The following is a 24,359-nucleotide window of genomic DNA, read 5'->3' on the forward strand; positions in this document are numbered from 1 at the left end:
TAAACACACCAGCATCGGTTGTCAAGCAATGTTGGGGGACAAACAGACACACACACACACACACACACATATATATATATATATATATACATATACACGACGGGCTTCTTTCAGTTTCCGTCTACCAAATCAACTCACAAGGCTTTGGTCGGCCTGAGGCTATAGTAGAAGACACTTGCCAAAGGTGCCACGCAGTGGGACTGGACCTGGAACCATGTGGTTGGTAAGCAAGTTACTTACCACACAGCCACTCCTATGCCTATAGCGGAATAAAAATACGTAGATTGCACTATGAAGTAACTAGTATAAGATTTTGCTGATGTAGTTCTATTTCATTGTACAAAGAAACAAGATTCCCACCCCCCACAAATAAGTAACTGTAAACGTAATCCGAGTTCACATGAACAAGAATGAGATACAATTTTCTTTTATCCAACACAAATGTATATATGTATATATACATAATCGGTGCACCAAAGTCAATATCTGCGAGACTTGAAACTGAACTGGACATCTACTGAGTTACTGATTTGAAAAGACAGGAAATCAGGGAAAAGTACATTAGAATATTAAGGTGATCCTTGAATATAGCGATTTACAGTCAAACTCCTGTGTTTGACCGGAGCAAAAAAAACAAAACAAAAAAAACATGTGAATTATTGGAGTCCGAACCCCACCCACTGCCACAAAAATTGAAAAAATAGTGTACTAGGTGTAAAATAACGTGTAGTAAACGAATATGAAGAAAAAAATTTCGCCGACCAATGGGAAAGTGGTGACAGTACTCAAAGCATGAGAATTTTCCGAGTCCTCTCCCCTGCCCCTCGTTCGCCGGCGCACTTTTTTTTTTCATATTCATTTATTACATGTTATTTTACACCTATTGCACTTTTTATTTTTTGCTCGGGTCAAACACCTACTTTGACTTCGTCAAACAGCGCTAATCATTTTGTCGTTTTGTTTGGCGATCTGGGACTAAGAAAGTAAATATTTATTTTTGTATTTTATTTTTCTTCGAATAAAAGCGAGATCGTTGCCAGTGCCCCTGGACTGGCTCTTGTGCGGGTGGCACATAAAATACACCATTTTGAGCGTGGCCGTTGCCAGTACCGCCTGACTGGCCTTCGTGCCGGTGACACGTAAAAGCACCTACTACACTCTCGGAGTGGTTGGCGTTAGGAAGGGCATCCAGCTGTAGAAACTCTGCCAAATCAGGTTGTAGCCATCCGGTTGCACCAGTCCTCAGTCAAATCGCCTAACCCATGCTAGCATGGAAAGCGGACGTTAAACGATGATGATGAAGAAACATAAAAGCATTGCGCAGATATTCGCAGTTCGAAAGAGTAAAAGTAGACAGCCATAATCAAGGATCACCTTACTTTGGGATAATGTAGGTATTTTTACGGAGTTTCACGGAAATAAATGTAAAAGTAAGGCTAGCTAGATTTGAACTAGAAGCACTGAGATACCAAACAAGATACACGAGCTTTGTTTAGCTGTTTCAAGACCCAGTTATTTCCTTCTTTCATCATCATTAGGGCGTTCGTTATTATTATTATTATTATGCTGGGATTTCAGATTACGCCGAGATCGACGGTACTACTAAAGCAGCGCGGATCCGAACGCGCAGTCGCGCGTTCGCGCTAGCTAGTCGTGAGTGGTCGATCCTAACCCTAACCCTAAACACGTATTCATTTGCACACGCGGGTTAGGGATAGGGTTAGGGACAGGGTTAGGGTTAGGGATAGGGTTAGGGTTAGGATCGAGCACTCAAGACGAGGTAGCACGGACGCGCGACTGCGCGTTCGGGTCCGCGCTGCTTTAGTAGTACCGAGATCGACTTTGTTTATCATCCTTTCGGGGTCGGTCAAATAAGTACCGCTTGGGTAATCGACTAACCCCTTTCCTTAAAATTGCTGGTCTTGTGCCAAAATTAGAAAGAATTACAAATAATAATTATTATTATTAATGCTTTCGGATATTTTTAGCTTTCAAAACAGTTTTCTTTCACAACAGTCTCAGTAATCGAAAGCTCGCTCTAATTCCGTCATACTGAGAATTACCGGTATGCAGTCACGTTGGCAAGTTTCGTTCATATTAGTTATTACACGTCAATTACAGAATAAAAATTTAAAATAATGGCATTTCTCACCGCTGGACATCTTGAGCACCGATTTCCGTGACCAGTCAACCGAAGAAAGGAAAAGATTTATGAAACGGAAAGTGCAAGAAATACACTTTTATACTAAAAGGATGATGCAACAAGCAACCGGATTTCACTTAACAGGAAATATACACAAGCACGGTGACCGTTTTATTGTGAACACTATAAATAGTAGTCCGACAGATATGTAATAATTACAAAGAAAGCGGCGGTGAGCTAGCAGAATTTTGTCCGTCTTTACATTCTGAGTTCAAATTCCGCCGAAGTCATCCTTTCAAGGTCAATGAAATATGTACCAGTTGAGTCCTGGATTCGATGGAGCCAAAAATTTGAAATCAGCATTTACTAAGATGGATTGAAAGATCCATGGGTCGCCAATGATGGCTGCATAAGTTTATGTTTGAGTAGATTCCTTGGGGGAATTCTGATTTAAGCATCCCATATACCTTTTTTTTTTTTTACCTTTGGGGATTTTCAGAAAAGTTTAATAATAAGTACAGGGAGTGGTTTGCTCAACTAAAATTCTTTGAGGCAGTGCCCCAGCATGGCCACGGTCTGACTGAAACAAGTAGAAAAGGTATAAGATGCGTCTGTGTGCTGGTTTCAGGACAAAGTAGAAACAATATTTTCTCGGACAATAAGGATACGAACTGGCAGAAACGTTAACATGCCAGGCGAAATGTTCTGAGTTCAAATTCCACGAAGGTCGACTTTGCCTTTCATACTTTTTGCGGGAATTCATACAATTAAGAAGAGAATTTTTCTTTTTAATTTTTAAAACCCTTCCCCCACCAAATCCTAAAACTTCCATTCTTTTTCGAATTTTTTTAAAATCAGAGTTTAAAATACAGTCTGAATTTTTTTGCTTAAATCCTAGCGATGGACTATCCATGGGTGCATCATCATTCCATTAAATGTGTTTATGTGGAGAAAAATATTGTAAAACATCAATACATGTCCGAGTGACAATGAAACGAGGAAAGTATCAAGTAGTCGTGAAATATGGTAAAATATCAGTTAAATCGCCTTTAAATTACACACAAAAAATCACTCTTTCCATAATCGTTTGAATCGCTGTGTGTAGAACTCAAATCCGCAAGAATTTTTTGAAAGTTCCAAAAAATACAAAAAGATGATGGGTTATATTGGGTGTTTAAATTAGAACTCCGCCTATAGTTTTATTTATACTAGTTTGATATCTGTAAATAGATAGTTTAATTAATTATTAACTTGGATTGACAATCAAGTAGATAGACATAAGAATAACGATAGGTAGAGAGATTGATAATTTACTTATTTATTTAGTTATATAAAGGAGATAGATAAATAGATACCCTTTATTCATAAAATATTTTGTTGAACGTATCGAATACGTAACCCAAACTTTTAAAATTTTCTTTGGATTCCTAACTTTTCAACAACTGAAGGATTTGTATTTTGACATCTTGGACTAATATTGTTCAAGGTTTTCTTTCGTTTTATGAGAAGTTTGAAATGTGATTTGGAAAATATGGCTGTTATTTCTAGCATGCTGAGGCCTCCCTCGTGTCTGCTGGTTACCGAGCAGCAGGTATCCACAGAAGCACAAATGAATGCGTTAAAAAAAGTTGATGTTGGACGGGTGTAAAAAACACGGTGGAGATGGAGTATATGTAATCTGGGTATACCCCCCCCCTCCTTTTAAATTTTTTTTTTTTTTACGGAATCCTATGTTTCAGACTATGGCGAATCCGATTCTGAAAAAAAGATTTTTTAAATCTCAATTTCAAAATTTCGATCCCCCCCCCCCGGTTTTTATATAGATCCACGGGGTAAACCTAACCCTAACTCAAACCCTGACCGTAAATAAGGGGGGGAAAGGTTCAGATTACATATAGTCCATCTCTACCAAAAACACTTAAGAGAGAATTTTTCTTCGTGGTAACTGCAGTGAATTTGCCTTTGGAAGTTGAAAGATGCCACAAACATATTTCAACTAACCTCAAGTTCATTATGCCTAAACATTGCCTGGCGCTGGTACTGCTGAATTTCTTCCGGCCTCGCGGTCCAACAGCCCAACTCAGTCAATGTTTAGTTAAAGCTTAGGCTTTAAATCCACCCAGACGTACTTTTTTTTATTGTATTTCCCATTTGATAATGGTTGAATAGCTAGAAACGTTGCGTTCGGGAATCCTGTAAGGGCAACGCTGGGCAGATAAGATGTTTTTACATCATTTACCATAAGAGAGAATTTTTTTCTACGTGGTAACTGCAGTGAATTTGTCTTTGGAAGTCACAAACATATTTTAACTAACCTAAAGTTCGCGCGCGCGTATGATTCTGTCTGTCCCCAAATTACTTGACAATCAATATTGGTTTGTTTATGTACCCGTACCTAGCGGTTTAGCAATAAGAGTACAGTAGAAAAAGTTCCAGACTTTAAGAAAGAAAAGAAAGAAGGGGTCACTTTGTTCTACTAAAACCCTTCAAGGTAGTATCCCAGCATAGCCGCAGTCGAAAGACTGGAACTAGTAAAAATTAAAGGTAGATGGAAATATATATATATATATATATATACGATCAAGATGAGAGGGGTAACTTCCCTTGGCAAAACAAACAGGACACAGTAGTGTGTCGATAAGCCAGCTGGAGGAGATGTCCTCCTGGGGCTAAAGCAACAGTAACACCCACCCCTAGGGGTCAGCCACACTTAAGTGGCAATACACTTCACTTTATCGTGCAGTTACTGTTAATACTTCATTTAGAGAATTAACATTGCTTATATATATATATGTGTGTGTGTGTGTGTATGCGCGCGCGCACACACACAAAGGGTTCCTTTTTAGTTTCTGTATCATATTTACTCCCAATGCTTTGGTTGGCTTAGAGCTATAGTAGAAGACACTTTCCCTAGATGCTGTGGCTCCGGTAATTTCGCAATCAGCCCGAACTTTTTTAAGTGACCTATAACCTCTGCGACAGACACTACAATCTAGTCTACGAGGATGTAGTCCAGGAATTGGTGGCTTTTTTTTACCTTGTCCAAATTTCCCAGGATAGATTTGAGCACTGTTGCCATGATCTTTGGTACAGAATTCAGCCTGAAACCCAGCCTAGACGAACAGTATGTCTGGCCTTTGTATCTCACCAGCCGATACTTCCACAATTTCTTGTTCACGTCGATCTGCAGAAATGCCGACTTCAAGTCGACAATTGATGCTGCCCTCGTCATCCGTCTACATTCTCGCAACGTCTCTCTGCAGACACCAGTCACCTTGCCGCCTGTGTTGCACGATACATGCTCATTCAGCTCTCGAAAGTTCAGTACCGGCCTGACCTTGCACTCCGTTGGCTGCGCGACTGCTCTTAGTAGCAGCACTCCGTTCTTCACTTCCTCCGTCCATAGGATTAGAATACTCTCCTCGATCCATCTCTCTACCTCTCCTTCAAACTCACTCCTGACATCTCTTTTCAGGGTATGTTGAGAACAGCTTAGCTTGTTCTTCAGCTTTGGGCCCCACCCCTTTCCAGCGTCACTCCACCTCCACCGTTGACCGTCGAACACGGCCTGAAAATCTTTATCTTCAATGGTGGGGGCAGTACAAAGCCTACCCCGGGCGGTGGAGGCGCTCTTCCCCCTTTCTTGTTGTAGACTCACAGCGCATGATTGCCCTGCACCACCAAATGAAGCCATGTCTCCACTGACACTGACACCTCATAGGCGGTTGATCGCGTCCATGCTGATCACCACATCAATTCCGTCTACCACAAGGTCGATCACAATTACCCGCATCCTCAGTGTTGTGCTCCACACCGTCATCTCCATTTCAGTGCTACCCTTACATCCAATTTCGCTGCCGTCAATCGCCCTAACACTACTCGTTCCCGTCCACATTTTTGTCATCCTTGGGGTCACGAGAGACGTTGTACAGCCCGTATCCACGAGGGCTTTGAACGCTTTTCCTCTAACCAGGACTTCAATTATGGGCAGCGACTGCACGAGAGCCTCGACTTGTTCGCGGGGGGAGGGGTGTGAAGGACAGCAATTTCTCCGTGGCCTTTTCCCTGATTGCAGTTTCGAGTGATATGCACTACCTACCTGCACCAATAGCAAATGGGTTTGGGTTTTGTCTCCGCGCAGTCCCTTGCCATGTGCGATCTCTGGCACTTGAAACAACCGGCCTATAAACGCTCGCTGCCTCCCACGGCAGTTTTTCTCTCCTCTCTCTTCGTCGTTCGTCGCATGACGTTGTAGGCTTCCGCAGCTGCCATTGTCACTGCAAATAGATTTTGTTAAATTTTACGGATCTTTTCCTTTTGACCGGCAGATCGAGAAATTAATTTTTTGTAACTAAACACTTTCAAACTTCGTATACTGGTAGAATGTATCACATAAAACATCTTTTATTCTTGGCGTCCGAAACATATTCTCTGTAGCGGAAAATGGGGTGGGGTAGAAAAAAATGAAAGAAAAAAAAGAAAAAGGGGTGTGGGGAGGGGGCGGAAGTCTTACCGGAAGCGATTGCCAGCTGGTCGAGCAGCAACGTATTTCCTTCGTTAGATCGATCTTAAAATGTTGATAATGATTCTAATGAAGATTGTACATATTCTCAAACAGAAATACAAATTGAGAAACACACCTTTTCTTTTACAAAAAATTTTCCTTTCGCAATTTTTTTTATACATACACTATTTTCTCGTATTTTAGATGTTGAGGTATGATTTGGCTGCTTCTTCTAACCAGTCGTATAAACTCGTGGAACTAGTACATTAGTTTATGGTTTATAATTATATACCGTAACCCTATATAATTTATAAATTATAGTAGATATTTTAAGATAAGGAAATTCAGTTCAAAGGTTTTCCCTTTCCAGGTTTTGTTATTCATTTTGAAATTATAAACAACCGGTGTTTCCATTCAATTGAATAAGAGATACAGAGGTAGAAATCGAAGCGAAACGATTTTTAAAAAGCTGAAATTAAAATTAGAAACCGAATCGAAACTCTAACAAACTGAGATTTTATTTGAATTGATATAAAGCATTAATAAAAGACTTCGATTGAATTTCGATTCCAGTTAGAATTTCAGTTTCTATTTTTTTCCTTCTCGGCTTCGGGTTATGAATATTCTAAATATTATTTTAAATTCCAATTCACTAAGCTGTTTTAAAAACGTGGAATGTAGCAGTATTCTTTGTCTTCATGTAATTACGAGGCTAATAAACTATATTCCCTAATTGAAGAAATCAGTAAGTAACGGTATTTACAATCTGTTTACTTCGAAGTAAATTTTCCCTATAATTATTTTCGTGCCCCTTAGTTTGTATTTCTAATTTCTTACATAGGCTATTGAAATGAAGATTTCCATTGCATATATTGTCTGCTAAACATTTATAACATTTTTTTTTACTTTTTAAAAATGGGCCGCGCCAAAACTAATGAAGTATATACATATTTTACAATAGTCGGTACTCAGAAACAAGCAACAGCATCTTGTAATGTTATGGGTTGTCCTATGGTTCTGAGACATCCCTGCGCTACTAATCTAATGAAACATCTGGAGAGATACCACAAAACTGAGTTTGAAATCCTGATTAGAAGACGTCATGCATCGACGGATAAACGATCTCGGTTACCTGATGAAAAAGCTCCAAACCACATTGATGGCAAGTTCGCAAAGAGTACTGTTCAGGATATATTTTGTCCAACAATTAATATTCCAATGAACATAAGAACATTTAATAAAGCTGTGATTGAGATGGTAACTTTGAATGGGATACCTTTTCCTGCAATAGAAGATAGTGGTTTATGTAAAATATTGGATCCAATTAAAAAAGCTCTTAATACAACAATGGATAGAAAGAAAATTTCAACTTTAGTTGATGAGAGAGCTGCAGAAATTGTACATCAAATAAGTGGAGAGCTGCAAAACAGAATGTTTTCCCTTAAAATTGATATTGCCTCTCACTTAGATAAATCTCTGCTAGCTATCAATGCCCATTTTATTACTAGAACCTCTCTTCAAATCAGAACATTATCTGTGACAAACTTTTCTTCAACTTATTCAGGAGAAAATATCAAAGAAATAGTTACAAATGTGCTATCAAAATACAACTTGAGTATAAATCAAGTGTATTCAATCATTATTGATAATGCTAGAAATGATGGCAGGGCTCAGACTATTAGTGAAGATAGTAATGTATGTGGTGTGGAAGATATAAAAATAGGGAATTGTTTCCTTGTCAAATGTGCTGCTCATGCCTTGCTACATGTAGTAAAAGATGCTTTAAACAGGGAATTGTATACAAACACTATATCTCATGCTAGAAAACTTTCTAAAAGACTGCAGAACCCGGCTATAATGAATATTTTAAAAACTCGGAAATGTCATATGCCTATTGTTGATGTTGTGACACAATGGTGCTCAACATATGAAATGATCTATCGCTTAATGGTACTCCGACCATTTATTGAAGAGTTTGTTGAAATAATTGGAGTAGATGTGAAACTTTCTCTTAAATACTGGGAGGAATTACAAGAAATTGTACATGTACTGGAACCTGCTAAAAAAGCTATAGTGCAATTACAAGAAGAAAATTTAACTCCAGGAGATTTCTATAAGGTGTGGTTTGTTTGCAAAAGTGAAATATCTAAAATTAATTGTCTACTAGCTCACAATATCACTGCTGCAATGAATGTAAAAGAAAATGAACTACTTAAAAATGGAGTAGTATTAGCATCATTATATCTTGATCCTAGGTTTAGTGTTATGTTATCTGAAGCAGAAGAAGAACAAGCTATTAGTCATTTGATAAGACTTAATGGCACACTATGCACAATGTATCCCAAACCTGAATTTCATGTCATTTCAGAGCAGATGGTCCCTACTACATCAGATGAGTTGGAAATCATGCTTAGATTGGCTGCACAAAACAAAAAAAATTCAAGTACTCCAAGAAAATCTATCACATTGTCCTTGAAGGACTTTGTAAATATTGAAAGAATTCCAGCAGACAGTTGTTTAATTTCTTGGTGGAATATGATGAAGATAAAATTTGAAGATGTATATAAATTGGCTATAATTGTTCATGCTGTTCCAATGACACAAATTAGCATGAAACATTTATTTTCTATTTTTGAAACCATTTTAAGTCCTCAAAGAAACAATTTGCTGCCAGAAAATTTTGAGAATATCTTATTGGTTCATTCTAATTTCAACATCTAAATGTATATAATACATGTATAAAAGAATTGTTTTAACAGAGCATTTCTTGCATGATTCATATTTTAAAAACTTCTATATTTGTTAAACAGAATTATGTGGTTTCTCAACCAACTAGAAAGCAACATTCACAAACCACATCTCTACAGTTTTAAAAAGGACACATTGAATAATATAAATATAGGAAATGTCTAAAATAAAATAATTTTTAAAAAATCCATTTTGATCATAGATCTGCTCAGTCAAAGCTGACTTGGGCTAACCAATTACAATATCAACTATAGACATTAAACGAAGAAAGAAAATAACATGAAAACTGTGTAGTTTTCTGTTAAATAAGTGGTCTTATTAAAATTTGTTTTAAAATGCTTTTGAAGACATTAATTGAAAATTAGAGAGGAGAATATTTAGAACACAAATTCAGTATTTCTTCTTGTGAAGAAATGAAACAAACAGCATTAAACAAGTAAAATTACCAATGAATGCTTTATTTAGAAATGAGAAAACAATTGGTGCAAATGAAAATATGTAAAGGAATCTATAAAAACTTGTAGCAAATGCCTGTTTATGTTAGAAGCTTCTAAGCTGAAGTCAAGACAGCTTGATCTTTGTCTATCTCCTTACCTTCTTGGAGGCTTTAGGTAAAATTATACTGTGTCCATCTGTTTTAACTTAATTTAATTCTATGTATTTATGCAGCTGAGGATTGCTCTGCATTTAAATTGATGTAATGATTGCATTGTTCAATTAAATGGAGTCACTTGAAATGGCCGTATATATATATATATATATATATGTGTGTGTGCATACATATATATAAATATGTATGCATATGTATATATATATATATATATATATATATATATATATATATATATAAAACAATAAGAAAATGGAGGGGAATATGTGGTATTCATCATGTGGGTAGGAAAATGAATAGCCCTTCTCTCTCTCTTTTACCCTACCCATCTTTCTATCTGTCTGACTATCAATCTATCTGTCTATCTGTCTGTCTGTCTATCTGCTTATCCATCTTCCATTGTCTCCAAAGCCTCACCCCAAAAAACAAAACAAAGACAATGTTCTCTTATAAACAAAATCCCCCAAAACACATTTTATATAAATAAGCAAGATTTCTGTATTTTCACAGAATTATATTTGACAAGTTCAAAGGACGAATGAAACCGTTAATATGGAAATGAAAGTATGAAATAAATGAAAGAAGTTTTTTTCCAAAATTCTGACGATTTTTTTTCAATATTTAATTCTGTACATCACACCTAACATTCTACACACACACACACATATATATATATGAATTTGTTAAGAAAGTTCTTGGACACTTTTAACATATCACTTTATTAACAATTAAAAAAACAACAAAGAACAATCAATTTAAAAGGTAATGACGCTCGTTATCGATCACCTTTTGCCATTTTTCAGGCAAAGTTTTGAATCCTTACATCCAGAAATTGCGTGGCTTTGAATCAATAAAGTTGTAAAGGAACGATTTCATGTCTTCGTTTTTGAACTCTGCATTGCCAATCGCATGCTGCAAGGCAGAAAATAAGTGGTAGTTAGAAAGGGCAAGCTCAGGAGAATAGGGCGCGTGCATCATAATCTCCCAGTCCACCTTCTTCCGCTTCTCTGATGTCTTCTTTGCACGATGTGCTGGCGCATTGTCTTGGTGGTAAATTATCTTCTTCAAATTTGAGAGTTTTTTGGCCAGCACAATCTTTAGATGGTCGATTTGTTCGCAGTAGACATCCTTGTCAACAGTGGTATTGTGTGGGAGAGGATCCAACATGATCACCCCATGGCAATCCCACCAAACTGAGGTCATAATCTTCTTTTGCACGAGCGGTCCTTTTGCTGAAGGTTTTGGCTGTTGACCTTTGCTACACCAGGATCATCAGCACCTCAACAGTACCCTCTTTTCATCCATAGTGATTACTGACTCCAACCAATCGAATCTTCGGCTTCGCCAGAGTAGACTTTGACATACAGTGACACATGCTCGTTTCTTCGCTTTAGTCACTTCATGCGGCACCCATTTTCCAAGCTTGATGACCTTGCCGAGACAATGCAGGTAGTTGATGATTGTGACATGGCAGACGCGAAACTGTACCGCAAGTTGATGTGCAGTTTGCATTGGATCGGCTTCAATGACTTGCAACAATGACTTGTCCAAGAACTTTCTTACCAATGTTATATATATATATATGCCTATATATATATATTTATAAAGAAACATATGTAGATATGTTGGAGTTAGGAAATCAATATTCGAAGCTTTCAAAAGGATATATATTTTTTATATCACATGTGATAAAAAAACATATATCCTTTTGAAAGCTTTGAATATTGATTTCCTAACTCCAACATATCTACATATGTTTTTTATAAATATATATAATAGCTCGTATCAACTGTATTAATATTTTGAAATTTATAAAAAAAAATTTTAATATTATTGATACTATAATATATATGATCACTCAATATAAATTCAGCATATCATATTCCTATTGAATATTTCTAATTAATGAATTTATATATATATATATATATATATATATATATATATATATATATATATGTGTGTGTGTGTGTCTATATATATATGCGTATATATATATATATATATATATATATATATATATATATATATATACATATACATATACATATATATATATATGCATGGCTAACTAGCAAGATAGTTTTTGTATGTGGTAGACGCTCAGGAGCAATAAACAGTGAGAATGTGCAGAAAACAACCTTTACCACACTTCAGGATGAAAAACTAGAAGTAGTGGATAGCTTCCGCTTCCTAGATGACCAAGTTTATAGCGGGGAAGGGTGCACTGAAAGTGTAGCTGCTAGAATAAGAATAGCCTAGGCAAAGTTTAGAGAGCTCTTACCTCTGTTGGTGACAAAGGGCCTCTCACTCAGAGTAAAAGGCAGACTGTATGACGCATGTGTACGAACAGCCATGCTACATGGCAGTGAAACATGGGCAGTGACTGCTGAGGACATGCGTAAGCTTGCAAGAAACGAAGCCAGTATTCTCCAATGGATGTGTAATGTAAGTGTGCATACTCGACAGAGTGTAAGTGCCTTGAGAGAAAAGTTTACGATCGTTTCAATTTACTGGTTTAAGTAGATCTCTTCAGAATGCAAATATAGACAGATGCAAGGGTTAGGATGCGAAAATAATTGATATATATGTGATGGTAATATAATCAAAGGTAGTAAGTATTCCATTAAATGTTGTTCTTGCACTGGTAAATTTACTGGGTAGAGGTTTGATTGTGGCAGACTGGTTAGTTTAGTTGGGTAATTAGGGCGGGGTGAGTATTATTTAGGTGCAGGGCTCGTAGTTTAATTGAGCACATTTTTTTTTGAACATGTGTATTCAATTTGTTTATATTCTGCTATTAGTTATCACCGGTGGTGTAGGTTAAGGGGGGTAACTCTAACAGTGTGTAAAGGGAGCTAACTCGTACCAAATTTTGGGTGGTTTAAAACTGTAACATGGCTAATAATTATCTTATTGCTAGAGTTTAGGAAGTTCTTAATGCTAGAAGGGCACTATGTATGTGCATAGTGTATTATTATGGAATGTGGCAGGGCGAGTGGGTTTGCGGGGTGACTATTTGTGTGTAAGTGTTTAAGGTGTTTCTCAGTTAATTAGACTTATATAGATGAGTATTCAAGTTTGGGATTATGAAAGGTATAGAGGCCTGCATGAAGACAAGAGAGGCTATTCTGCCAGTATTTTGAAAATACATAAAGGCCCATGTGAAGACAAAAAAAAGTTGCTCTCAAATTTTCTATTCAGAAGGGGTTGTTTAGCCATAAGTATAGGTAGGTGTTCTGATTGGCAGAGATCGCAGCTTTTATTTGCGGTGTTGTAGGAGGTTGTTTTTGTGAGTATACGCCAGTTTAAGCTAAAATCTATTTTTTTATCCTTAAGTTCCCAAATGTATGTACTTAGCCCTGTTGAGTTAGTCTTATTCCTATTTATGAAGCTCGATTGGTGTGCATTATATCTGAGAATCATTTGGTTCTTAGTGGCACCTATGTATGATTTTGTCTGGTTATTTGTGCGGATGTCACATTGGTAAACTATGTTATTTGCCTTGCATCTCTTTGAGAAATGGCACTTTGTTCTATCACAACCGCCACATAAATAATTAGATGTGTCTACGTCCGTGTTGTATTGTGGAGGGCAATTATTGAGGTCTGTACCTAAGTTAGCAGGATGCATTGCGTTAGTGGGGGGCTTAGTCCTATTAGTTGGTTACTTATTATTTTTATTGTTCACAATCTTTCTAGTTTCATAGAATTTGTCAAGTTTTTTATTATTCATTGAAGCTTATTATTGTGGCTAAGTTAGTAGTCAGATTATGGCATATTCTGATTTATTCCTAAATAGTTCTGTGTATTTATTATTAATGTTTAGGTGTTTGTGTATGATTTTCATTAATGAGCAAACTATATTTGATTTGAGGTGTATGGTGTAGGGGATTATGAGCCAGATATTTTCACTATTTTGTGTATTTTTGGTGTTGTTTTTTCCTAGTATAGAAGCTTCCCTCCTTGTTTATGATTCATGGGAAGTTATGTTTGTATGTATCTTGATTATGTTTCACTTTTGTGTTGCTTTTGTCTGTCCTATTGGTGTTATTATCATAGGGATCATGTGGGTTCAAGGGCCTAGTTTTTTGCTATTAATCGGGTTCATATTAGTTCGTTGGGTGACTTTAGTTTTATTGATACCGATGTGTAGGTTTATACTATTATTTTTGAAGCTGCTGTTATTTTGGGACTTATTTGCGTACTTTGTGTTATTTGTTTTGTTAATATTGTTAATCTTATTTAATATCAGTTTGTCGGCATTAGTGTTGCGGTTATTTTAGTTGTTGTTAGTGGTTTGTGTATGGGCCTTGGCGTAGTTCATTTTGGTGTTGTTTCTATTGGGGTTACCCATAATTATCTTTTTGCTGGTGTAGTTTGTGGTGGTGCATGGTGTGTGGTTGGTGTTAGTGATATTAGTGAGTGGGTTCCTGTTATTTGGGCTGTTTATAGGGTGATTATATACATATATACACATATATACATATACATACGTATATATATATATATATATATATATATATATATATATATATATATATATACATATATATATATATACATACATATATACACATATATACATATACATACATACCTATATATATATATATATATATATATATATATATATATATATATATATTTATATATATATATATATATATATATATATATCAATATATTATAAATTAACTACCAACAAAAATAATTGGTAAGCTAATTCAAAAAATCATCACCAAAATAGCAGAAAAAAATAAATATGAAGTAGATAAATATGTTCATTTGAATATATACGTTTTTGCGTCGTAACTCCTTTATTATTATTTATATATATATATATATGTATATATATATATATATATATATATATATATATATATATATATATATATAACATTCTTCCACTGCTTGGTGGGGGGGAGCTATATTTTGGAAATCCGCTGGCCCAATGGTTTCCCTTCATGGCAGAATTAATAGTCAAGACGGTTTAAGCATTTTATCTCAGCAAATTCATCCTATGGTTGCAGAACTGTTTCCAGATGGAAACACAATCTTTCAGGATGATAATGTACCAATTCACACAGCTAAAGTTGTTACTGAATGGCACGAGGAACATTCTAGTGAAGTTGTACATCTTATCTGGCCATGACAGTCCCCATATCTCAATATTATTGAACATTTATGGTGCATTTTAGAAAAACAAATAAGGAGTCAATATCCCCCACCATCATCACTACAGGAACCGGAGGCTGTTTTAGCTAAAGAATCGACAAAAATTCTTTTGGAAACAATTCAAACTTTGTATGAGTCCATACCTTGTAGATTTCAAGCTGTGATTACTGCCAAAGGCGGTCCTACCCCATATTAAAATAAATTTGTTTGAAATTTTAAGGCGTTCCCATTATTTTGTCCAACCCTGTACATATATATATATATATATTTGCAATAATTATAATGATAGAGAATATGGAGATTGGTACATCCTCAAAATTGATTGCCTTTTATTTTGCAATGTCATTCAGCATATATTTATGGTTACATTAACCTACATGTGTTTCCACTGCACAGTATGAGCAGTTGCTCATGCAACCAGGCATAATTCTCTGTGCAGCTTTGTTCACACTGCTTCAACCAGCTTGGCTCAACATGAACTGAATTCAGTTAGTTGTTTATTGGTTAGTAGTCATGGGCATTAAATACCAGTTGATGTGGTTAGTTGTGACCTGGAATATAACTGAGAGCTACCATGGTATCTACTCGGATAATATATCCCTCTAAACTCACACACACATACTCTTTACTTGTTTCAGTCAGTCATTTGACTGCGGCCATGCTGGAGCACCACCGTTAGTCAAGAAAATCGACCCCAGGACTTATTCTTTGGATGTCTAGTACTTATTCTATCTGTCTCTTTTGCCGAACCGCTAAGTTACGGGGACGTAAACACACCAGCATCGGTTGTCAAGCGATGTTGGGGGGACAAACACAGACACACAAACATACATACACACATATATATATATACATATATACGACGGGCTTCTTTCAGTTTCTGTCTACCAAATCAACTCACAAGGCTTTGGTCGGCCCAAGGCTATAGTAGAAGACACTTGCCCAAGGTGCCACGCAGTGGGACTGAACTCGGAACCATGTGGTTGGTAAGCAAGCTACTTACCACACAGCCACTCCTATAACTACATACATACATGAGTGAGTTGACACACAAAAGAGAAATGCACTCAATACATTTAGTAGGAGTTACATGCATTATTGTTTAAAACAGTTTGATTTGGCTCCATAAGCTTCACAAGCTTCTAACAGAAACCAGTCTTGTTCAAGCTTAGCTTACCAAATGGAGAAACAGAGGAAGTCCAAGATGGCTACCAGAAAAAGGGCTGCTGTTGGTCAAGGCAGGTCACATAATGTTAGAGTAATATTACTGATTTACACCCACATCTGGGTTGCAGCCAACAAGTTGTCAACAGAGTATAGCTCCAGCTACTCCTCCTTCTCTTCAGAGTATTTCTTCACCTCCACCCCCACAAGGTATCCTACCCCTGCTTCAAAAAGTTCCTCCTGCTTAAGAAATGCCAATGTAACCTGAGTGTATGCCATATGCACCTCTACCACAAGCTACTCTAACAAACCATCTTCCTCCCCAGCAGCAGACTATTCCACCACCTCCACAGCTATTATTGCAAAGTGTTATGTCAACTTAGCATGCAAATGTTTATGTAACATCTGTAACAAGAATTTCAAGTAATGCAAATATCATTGCAGTTCAGTCTGCCATTACAGGCCACACTATTACAGCAATAGATTCAAAATCTCAGGTAAGTCTGAAATTTTGACTTACAGCATTCTCTCTGTCACATGTGTTATATGTCTTTCAAGTTTCATTACTTGTCATAATTGAATACTTGAATATATTACTACACAGGAATGGAGCTGCAGGTCTAATTCCAGTTTTTACACAGTAATTGCTTGATTAAAGTATTAAGAATGCATGCCTATTAATCAACTTATATTGTAATGAAATAATTTTTAACTCTCACCATATCTATTTTGAAAGGTTTTGGTCTCTCTTTGCAGTCAGTTATTCACAACAGCCATTTCAACTTGTGCTCAGTGTCATTACAGAGTAAGAAATGTCTACATGTATGCATTTGCCTGTAATGCCTGAATTATCATTTGAAAAAGTAAAAATGAATATATACACAGAAGGCTCAAAAGTTAGTAGCTACCATTGTTTTTTTGAAAGACATATTTCTAGAAATGAAACAGTTGCAAGTGTGGTTGTGTGGTACTTCCTAACCACATGGTTCTGGGTTTAGTCACATAGTGTGGCACCTTGGGCAAGTGATTTCTATTATAACCCTTGGCTAACTGAAGCCTTGTAAGTAGATTTCATTGATGGAAACTGAAAAGAAGCCTGTTGTATTTGTATATATATACATGTGTGCGTGTGTGTTTGTCCTCCACCACCACTGGACAGCCAGTGTTGGTGTGTTTACATCCCCGTAACTTAGCAGTCTGGCAAAAAAAAAAAAAATGATAGAATAAGTACTAGACTCAAAAAGAAAAATAAGTACTAAAATTCCTCAAGGCAGTGTCCCAGCATGACCACAGTCTAATGACTGAAACAAGACTGAAAGTCAAAAAAAAAACTTGAATGGTCACAAGAATTTTGGCACCAACTCAAACTTTTGCTTTACAAGGCCAATTTCTTCCCTTTCCCATCTATAATCCTTTTTTTACTTTTTCTTCCTCAGTCCTCTTTTATTGCTTCTTTAGGCCTTATAGAATACATGATTATGATAGTGATCTACAAAATTTATTGTCACCAATATCTGCCCTATATGTATTGCTAACAGTTTCTTTAAATTTTAATGGTTCTTTAAATATACTCACTTGTTATGCCAATGCCTGGCAAAGTGAGTTGATTTGAATTTTTCTCTTACCTATGTTTAAAATCACCTGACAAAAGTGGATTTTTTCATGATGTAATCATGATTATTGAACTATTCATCAATGAAAAAATGCTGTTGAAATGGCTGTTGTGAATTTTTAATCTCTACTCATGTTCTTCTTTCATGCAAGTGCCATATCTAGAACCATCTCTATACATACATATTCACAAGCATATATATATAGGCACAGGTGTGGCTATGTGGTAAAGAGCTTCCCAACTACATGGTTCTAGGTTCAGTCCCACTATGTGGCACCTTGGGCAAGTGTTTTCTACTATAACCTTGGGCTGACCAAAGCCTTGTGGGTGGATTTGATAAATGAAGACTGAAAGATGCTAGTCGTGTTTTTATATATGTGTGTGTGTGTGTCTTTGTGTCTGTGTTTGTCACCCCACCATTGCTTCACTACTGATGTTGGTGTTTTTAAGTCTCTGTAACTTAGCAGTTCAGCAAAAGAGACTGATACAGTAAGTACTAGATTTACAAAGAATAAGTTCTGGGGTTGATTTCTTTGACTAATATAAACATTTACAGCAGTGCTGCAGTCAAATGACTGATACAAGTAAAAAAAATATGATGAGTAGCTGTGTGGTAAGTAGCTTGCTTACCAACCACATGGTTTGGGGTTCAGTCCCACTGCGTGGCACCTTGAGCAAGTGTCTTCTGCTATAGCTTTGGGCCGACCAAAGCTTTGTAAGTGGATTTGGTAAATGGAGGAATAAACAAGAGTGCCTAATAATTGATATGGCAGTGCCAGGAGATCAACATATTATCATGAAAGAAAGAGAAAAGGTCAACAAAAATGGAGACCTGAAAACTGAGACCACCAAGGTCAGCTGCAAGAGTCAAACATAAAGGTTGTCCCTATTGTCATCAGAACATTGGCGTTCAATACCACCCAACCTGAAGTAACATCTGGATACTTTAGAAATATCCTACAATTTTGGTGTATTGCAAAAATTTGCTGTATTTGGAACTACACGCATACTGCATAAAATACCATCTATGGTCCTTGTGGCTTGAGAGACAGCACACACAATATCTGCCATCTACAATGTCACACCAGCAGAGGATGGAGGCGAACCCTGCTGTACTCTTTCGCCACAACTTTCTCTCACTCTTTCTTCCTGTTTCTGTTGTGCCTGTAATTCAAAGGGTCAGCCTTGTCACACTGTGTCACGCTGAATATCCCCGAGAACTACGTTAAGAGTACATGTGTCTGTGGTGTGCTCAACCACTTGCATGTTAATTTCACGAGCAGGCTGTTCCGTTGATCGGATCAACTGGAACCCACGACGTCATAAGCGATGGAGTGCCAACAACAACAACGTCACAATATTGGATGCTGTGTGATGTCTTCAATAATAATAATAATCTTTTCTACTAAAGGCACAAGGCCTGAAGTTTTGTGGGGAGAGGACTAGTCGATTACATCGACCTCAGTATTTCACTGGTACTTAATTTATTGACCCTGAAAAGATGAAAGGCAAAGTTGACCTCAGCGGAATTTGAACTCAGAACGTAAAGATGGATGAAATGTTGCTAATCATTTTTCCCTGTGTGCTAACAATTCTGCTAGTTCAACGCCTTAATAATAGAAATAATAATTCTTTCTACTATAGGCACAAGGCCTGAAATTTGGGGGAGGGGTTAAGTCAATTACATTGACCCCAGTACTCAACTGGTACTTAATTTATCTACCCCGAAAGGTCGAAAGGCAAAGTTGACCTCAGCAGAATTTGAACTCAGAATGTAGCAACAGGCAAAATACCACTAAGCATTCCCTCCAGCATGCTAAGAATTCTGCCAGCTCAATGCCTTAATAATAATAATAATAATAATAATAATAATAATAATAATAATAATCCTTTCTACTATAGGCACAAGACCTGAAATTTTGGGGAAAGGACTAGTTGATTACATCGATCTCAGTATGCAACTGGTACTTAATTTATCAACCCTGAAAGGATGAAAGGGCAAAGTTAATAATAATAATGATGGTTTCTTTTAATTGTTTTCTTTTATAATAGTTATTGGCAATCTTATCGTTAATTGTACTAGACCTAAGTTAGAATAAATAAAAATTACTCAGCAAAATGACTGATATGAGTCATTCAAGAAAAACGACTTTCTGTTGCTATGACTATGATAAAGTTACAATTTTGACATGTCATTGCCATGTTTTAAAGTGTTGTAAACAATGATAAACCTAGCTGAAGATGAGTGACAGCTATTCAAATAATGTATGAAAGTTAAAAATTTTTTATCAGAGACAGGGAAACATTCACTAGTTGAATTAAGCTTGCATAATATACAGGAGTATCATGGAGTAGGAGCTAAACTTTCAAGCTTGCAAGTTAGTTTCAATACTAGATTGTAGATTATAAATTCAGTTACACTACTAATATCACTGAAAATGTAATGAATGTTACAATTCCCTAATATTCCTTTCTGTAAGCAAGTTGAACAAATCATAAAAGAAACTGAATACTTATTCTTTCTTTCATGTGTCTCCTAGCTTCTGAATTCATCCATGTCTTAATCTTAGTTGTCTTTGAAAGCCCTCATATACCACAACTACATTTAATTAGTTTATCAACTGCTGCAGCAGTTGTATGAAGCAGATTCTACCTGGATGGAAACCATGTTCAGTCTTACTTAACAAGTAATTTTCTTCTCAGAATACATAATCAGTCTGTCACTGATAATTCCTTTCATGACCTTGCTGAAATATGAGGTCAGAAAGACAGGTACATAATATTTAGCATCTGCTCAACTCCCTATCTCGGATAAGATGCCTTATTTCAACTTTCTGAAGAGTTTAATACACACATGCACACAATGGTTCTAGGAAAGTTTGCCACAGGAAAATTCGCCTCAGGATTTTTGGCCGTAGGAAAGTTTGCCGCAAGACAAAAGATGAATTTCTCCTCTTGGTATGTAATTGTTTCAACCAGAAAGAAAGGGGTAAAGCAATTTCTCAAATCATTTCAAATTTCTTTATTCATTTGACAATATTTTCTGTGTAGCATAACTGTTTGTGGCAAACTTTCCAGATATTATATATATATAGGCGTAGGAGTGGCTGTGTGGTAAGTAGCTTGCTTACCAACCACATGGTTCCGGGTTCAGTCCCACTACGTGGCACCTTGGGCAAGTGTCTTCTACTATAGCCTCGGGCCGACCAAAGCCTTGTGAGTGGATTTGGTAGACGGAAACTGAAAGAAGTCCGTCGTATATATGTGTATATATGTATGTGTGTGTGTGTGTTTGCGTGTCTGTGTTTGTCCCCCCAACATCGCTTGACAACCGATTCTGGTGTGTTTACGTCCCCGTAACTTAGCGGTTCGGCAAAAGAGACGATAGAATAAGTACTAGGCTCACAAAGAATAAGTCCTGGGGTCGATTTGCTCGACTAAAGGTGGTGCTCCAGCATGGCCACAGTCAAATGACTGAAACAAGTAAAAGAGTAAAAGAGTATATATATATATATATATATATATATATATATAAATGTAGTAAATCCCAAAAAAGAAGAACAACAAACAAACAAAAAAAAAAAACACAACAACATGAGGACGTGGTACATGTGAAGTATTAGCAGACTGCTGAGGGAAGGAAAGAAAGATGGTTTAACGTTTTGAGCAATGCACTTCTTCAGAAACAGAGGAAAGTCCAATAGAAAAGAAGATGAAGGAAGAAAATTGCCAACAATTCACATGTGGTTACATTTTGAAATGACTGGAAGGGAATGGGTGAGGAAAAAGTTCTTTCTAAGACAGGAGAGTGTAAGAGAAGGAGGTATATGTGGGTATGTGCATGCACGCAAGTGTGTGTGTGTGTGTGTGTGCATATGTGTGTGTATGTGTGGTGTGTGTGTGTGTGCATGGATTTGTCTGTTAATATGTGTGTGAGTGAACTTTGTGTCACTTGATGTAGGAAGAATTCAGTAGCATGGTAGCAGGAGTAGTGGTCTTTTTGTGCAGTTGTGCATCTCTTCACATGTGCATAGAGGAATGGTCAGTAGAAAGGTGTTTGACAGTTTGAAGTATGTGTGTAGTGTGTGCATGTGTGTGTATGTGTGGCTTCATTTTCATACTGAAACTACTACAGTGAAACTATACTCTCACATATATACAGGCATACAAACATGCATATATATATATCTGCACAAATGTATCCATATACATGTATATATATATATATATATATAGATAGATGTATATATATATATATAGAGAGAGAGAGAGAGATGTATATGTATACATATAGATGTATATATACACGTATATGTATAGATATATATATATAGATTTAGATCTATATGCATACATGTATATGTATATATATAGATGTACATGTAATATCATCATCATCATCATCATCGTTTAACGTCCGCTTTCCATGTACACATATATACATGCATACAAATATCTATACATATATACACCCATACATACACATACACATGCACACAAACACACACATTAGTCATAGCTCAGTAACTACATGTTGCTCATGGCACATAATTAGATATCCTCTGAACTCCAGAATATGCACTACCAACCCATTTTAAAAACACTATCTTTTTGATTGAAGAAACACAAAAATATATTGAAATAACAATTGCTACTTTGGACTCAAATTCTATGCTAAGATTTACCTATAGTAAATCTCAAAGTGGATCTTGCCAATGTCTTTTGTGGCTACAATTGGAGTCTTTCATTTTACTTGAACAAAATACTCTGATCGTCATGTTACACCCTTTCATAACTATCTACAGCCAAATGGAATGTAAAGTATGACTTCAAATGAAGCCAATACAGTCCATTTGATATGTCCTATCAATTAACATGGTGGCAGACATACTACATATCCTGTTACTGAAGGGATTTGTGTGGTGTTGTTCCATCATTTCTCTTTAAAAGCTAATATCACCTGTGGTTGTTGCTTGTATATATATAGTGATAATCCCTTTCTTTGCTAAATAAAGTTTGCACCCCCTACTACTACTGAAGTGTAGTCTGCCAGCATCTTTTTAATAGCCATAAGTGTCATATCAATGTTGTGGCATTACATCTCTCTCCTGGATTTTAAAATAAGACTTGTGAGTATTCAGACTGGCTTTGAGAGGACTTTCTTTAACACCAACTTATCTCTGTGCTTGAGTCACTCCAGTGGGATCCTTTGATACTACCTTCACCTTACACACAATGGCCCCTGTCTTACATTAGCCATTTAGTGGGCATATGGCATTACTTCTGCATGAGCAGTTTGCTTCTCTGAATGATTTCGGCTTTTAGTTATATTTGCTTTGTTAGGTATTCAGACCCTCAAGGTGTGCCTATTTAAAAATTTCCTGTATTTATATGTCAGTTGAAAATGCTTATCTACTTCTCTAAGGAGAATCCCACTTACACAAGTCTTACCATTTAGAGAAAATGAGCATGCATACAAACCATATAACTTTAAGTGGAACTTTCTCTAAGTGGGGCTAGGGTTGAGCATATAACAAATGCTATTTTTGAAACTGCTTGCAGTTATAGAAGTTATAGTACAGGGGCATTGCATTGATCTCTTCACCGGAAGGTAAGTTGCAGATCCCAGGAAGCTGTGTTAATGTCTGCCTCTATTTCGTTTCTGGAAGGGGTTTTTAAGAATCTGGGTCTATGTCTAATGTATCAACTAGGAAATTATTTTAAAGCTTGTCTCTGTTGTAATTTTGAGCCTGAGGAATTTGAGGGTATAGGCTGGGTCCTTCCTGAGCCTGTCGAGGGCGTGGCTGTTTCCCCCTCTTGACAATGCCAAGGCATCGTCCCTACATAACTGCTTGAAGGAACACACACACAGAGCTAGATAGATGGGTAGAAGACGCTACACGTTTCCAACCAGCAAGTCTGTGAAACTGGCAGTCATATTCTGCTATAACCAATAATAATATACTATTCGACGATATATTACTGCTGTATCACTCATACTGAGTGTCCTTTTTTGTGACAAAAAGCCAAATAGCTGATTATATATATATATATATATATATATATATGTAAGGGACGACCGTGCGAACTCATAAAAGGAGAAATGGTGACGAATGGAAAAACAGAGGACTCCTTTTATTTAAACGCGTCACACGGTCGAACATACAAATATATATCAGATGATGATGATATACATAATGTTATACGACGATAACATAGATGACCAGTAATGAAAGACCACAACCGTATTAGATGAATAACAGATATATTTATTGTATCGTTAAAGATGTATGTCTGTGTGAGAGTGTGAATGCGACATATAAGAACATAATCAAAGACAGGCCGTCATACAAAGAAAAGTGTGTATGTGAGTGATACATGTGTGTATGTGAAATATTACA

At 36.5% G+C, this 24,359-nt stretch overlaps 3 protein-coding genes across 4 annotated transcripts in view; 2 read left to right on the top strand and 1 right to left on the bottom strand.

Annotated features, from left to right (window-relative positions):
- LOC106870144 (asparagine--tRNA ligase, cytoplasmic) overlaps nucleotides 1-2,298 on the bottom strand; it is a 33,316-nt gene extending 31,018 nt beyond the window's left edge. Inside the window, exon 1 of the mRNA XM_089348923.1 lies at nucleotides 2,153-2,298. Coding sequence (XP_089205049.1) covers nucleotides 2,153-2,162 — 10 coding nt within the window. The 5' untranslated portion in view covers nucleotides 2,163-2,298. The remainder of the gene's footprint in view (nucleotides 1-2,152) is intronic.
- A 4,868-nt stretch (nucleotides 2,299-7,166) lies between these two features.
- The window catches only part of LOC106870145 (organic cation transporter-like protein), a 62,269-nt gene continuing 45,076 nt past the window's right edge, over nucleotides 7,167-24,359 (top strand). Inside the window, exons 1-2 of one of the 2 annotated variants that reach the window (XM_089348925.1) lie at nucleotides 7,167-7,392; nucleotides 16,791-16,843. The gene's annotated coding sequence lies outside the window, so the exon portion shown is untranslated. The remainder of the gene's footprint in view (nucleotides 7,393-16,790; nucleotides 16,844-24,359) is intronic. The other variant, XM_014916144.2, reaches the window with a different exon arrangement.
- On the top strand, nucleotides 7,563-9,368 carry LOC149136519 (zinc finger BED domain-containing protein 4-like). Its single transcript, XM_089348356.1, has one exon. It carries the CDS (start codon nucleotides 7,563-7,565, stop codon nucleotides 9,366-9,368), a length of 1,806 nt encoding a protein of 601 aa, XP_089204482.1.

Source organism: Octopus bimaculoides, chromosome 3 (assembly GCF_046866305.1).
Source record: "Octopus bimaculoides isolate indiv1 chromosome 3, ASM4686630v1, whole genome shotgun sequence".
NCBI lineage: Eukaryota > Metazoa > Mollusca > Cephalopoda > Octopoda > Octopodidae > Octopus > Octopus bimaculoides.

What these genes read in the sequence shown, in the direction of transcription:
- LOC149136519 (XM_089348356.1), top strand. Translation starts at nt 7,563, where the DNA reads ATGGGCCGCGCCAAAACTAATGAAGTATATACATATTTTACAATAGTC.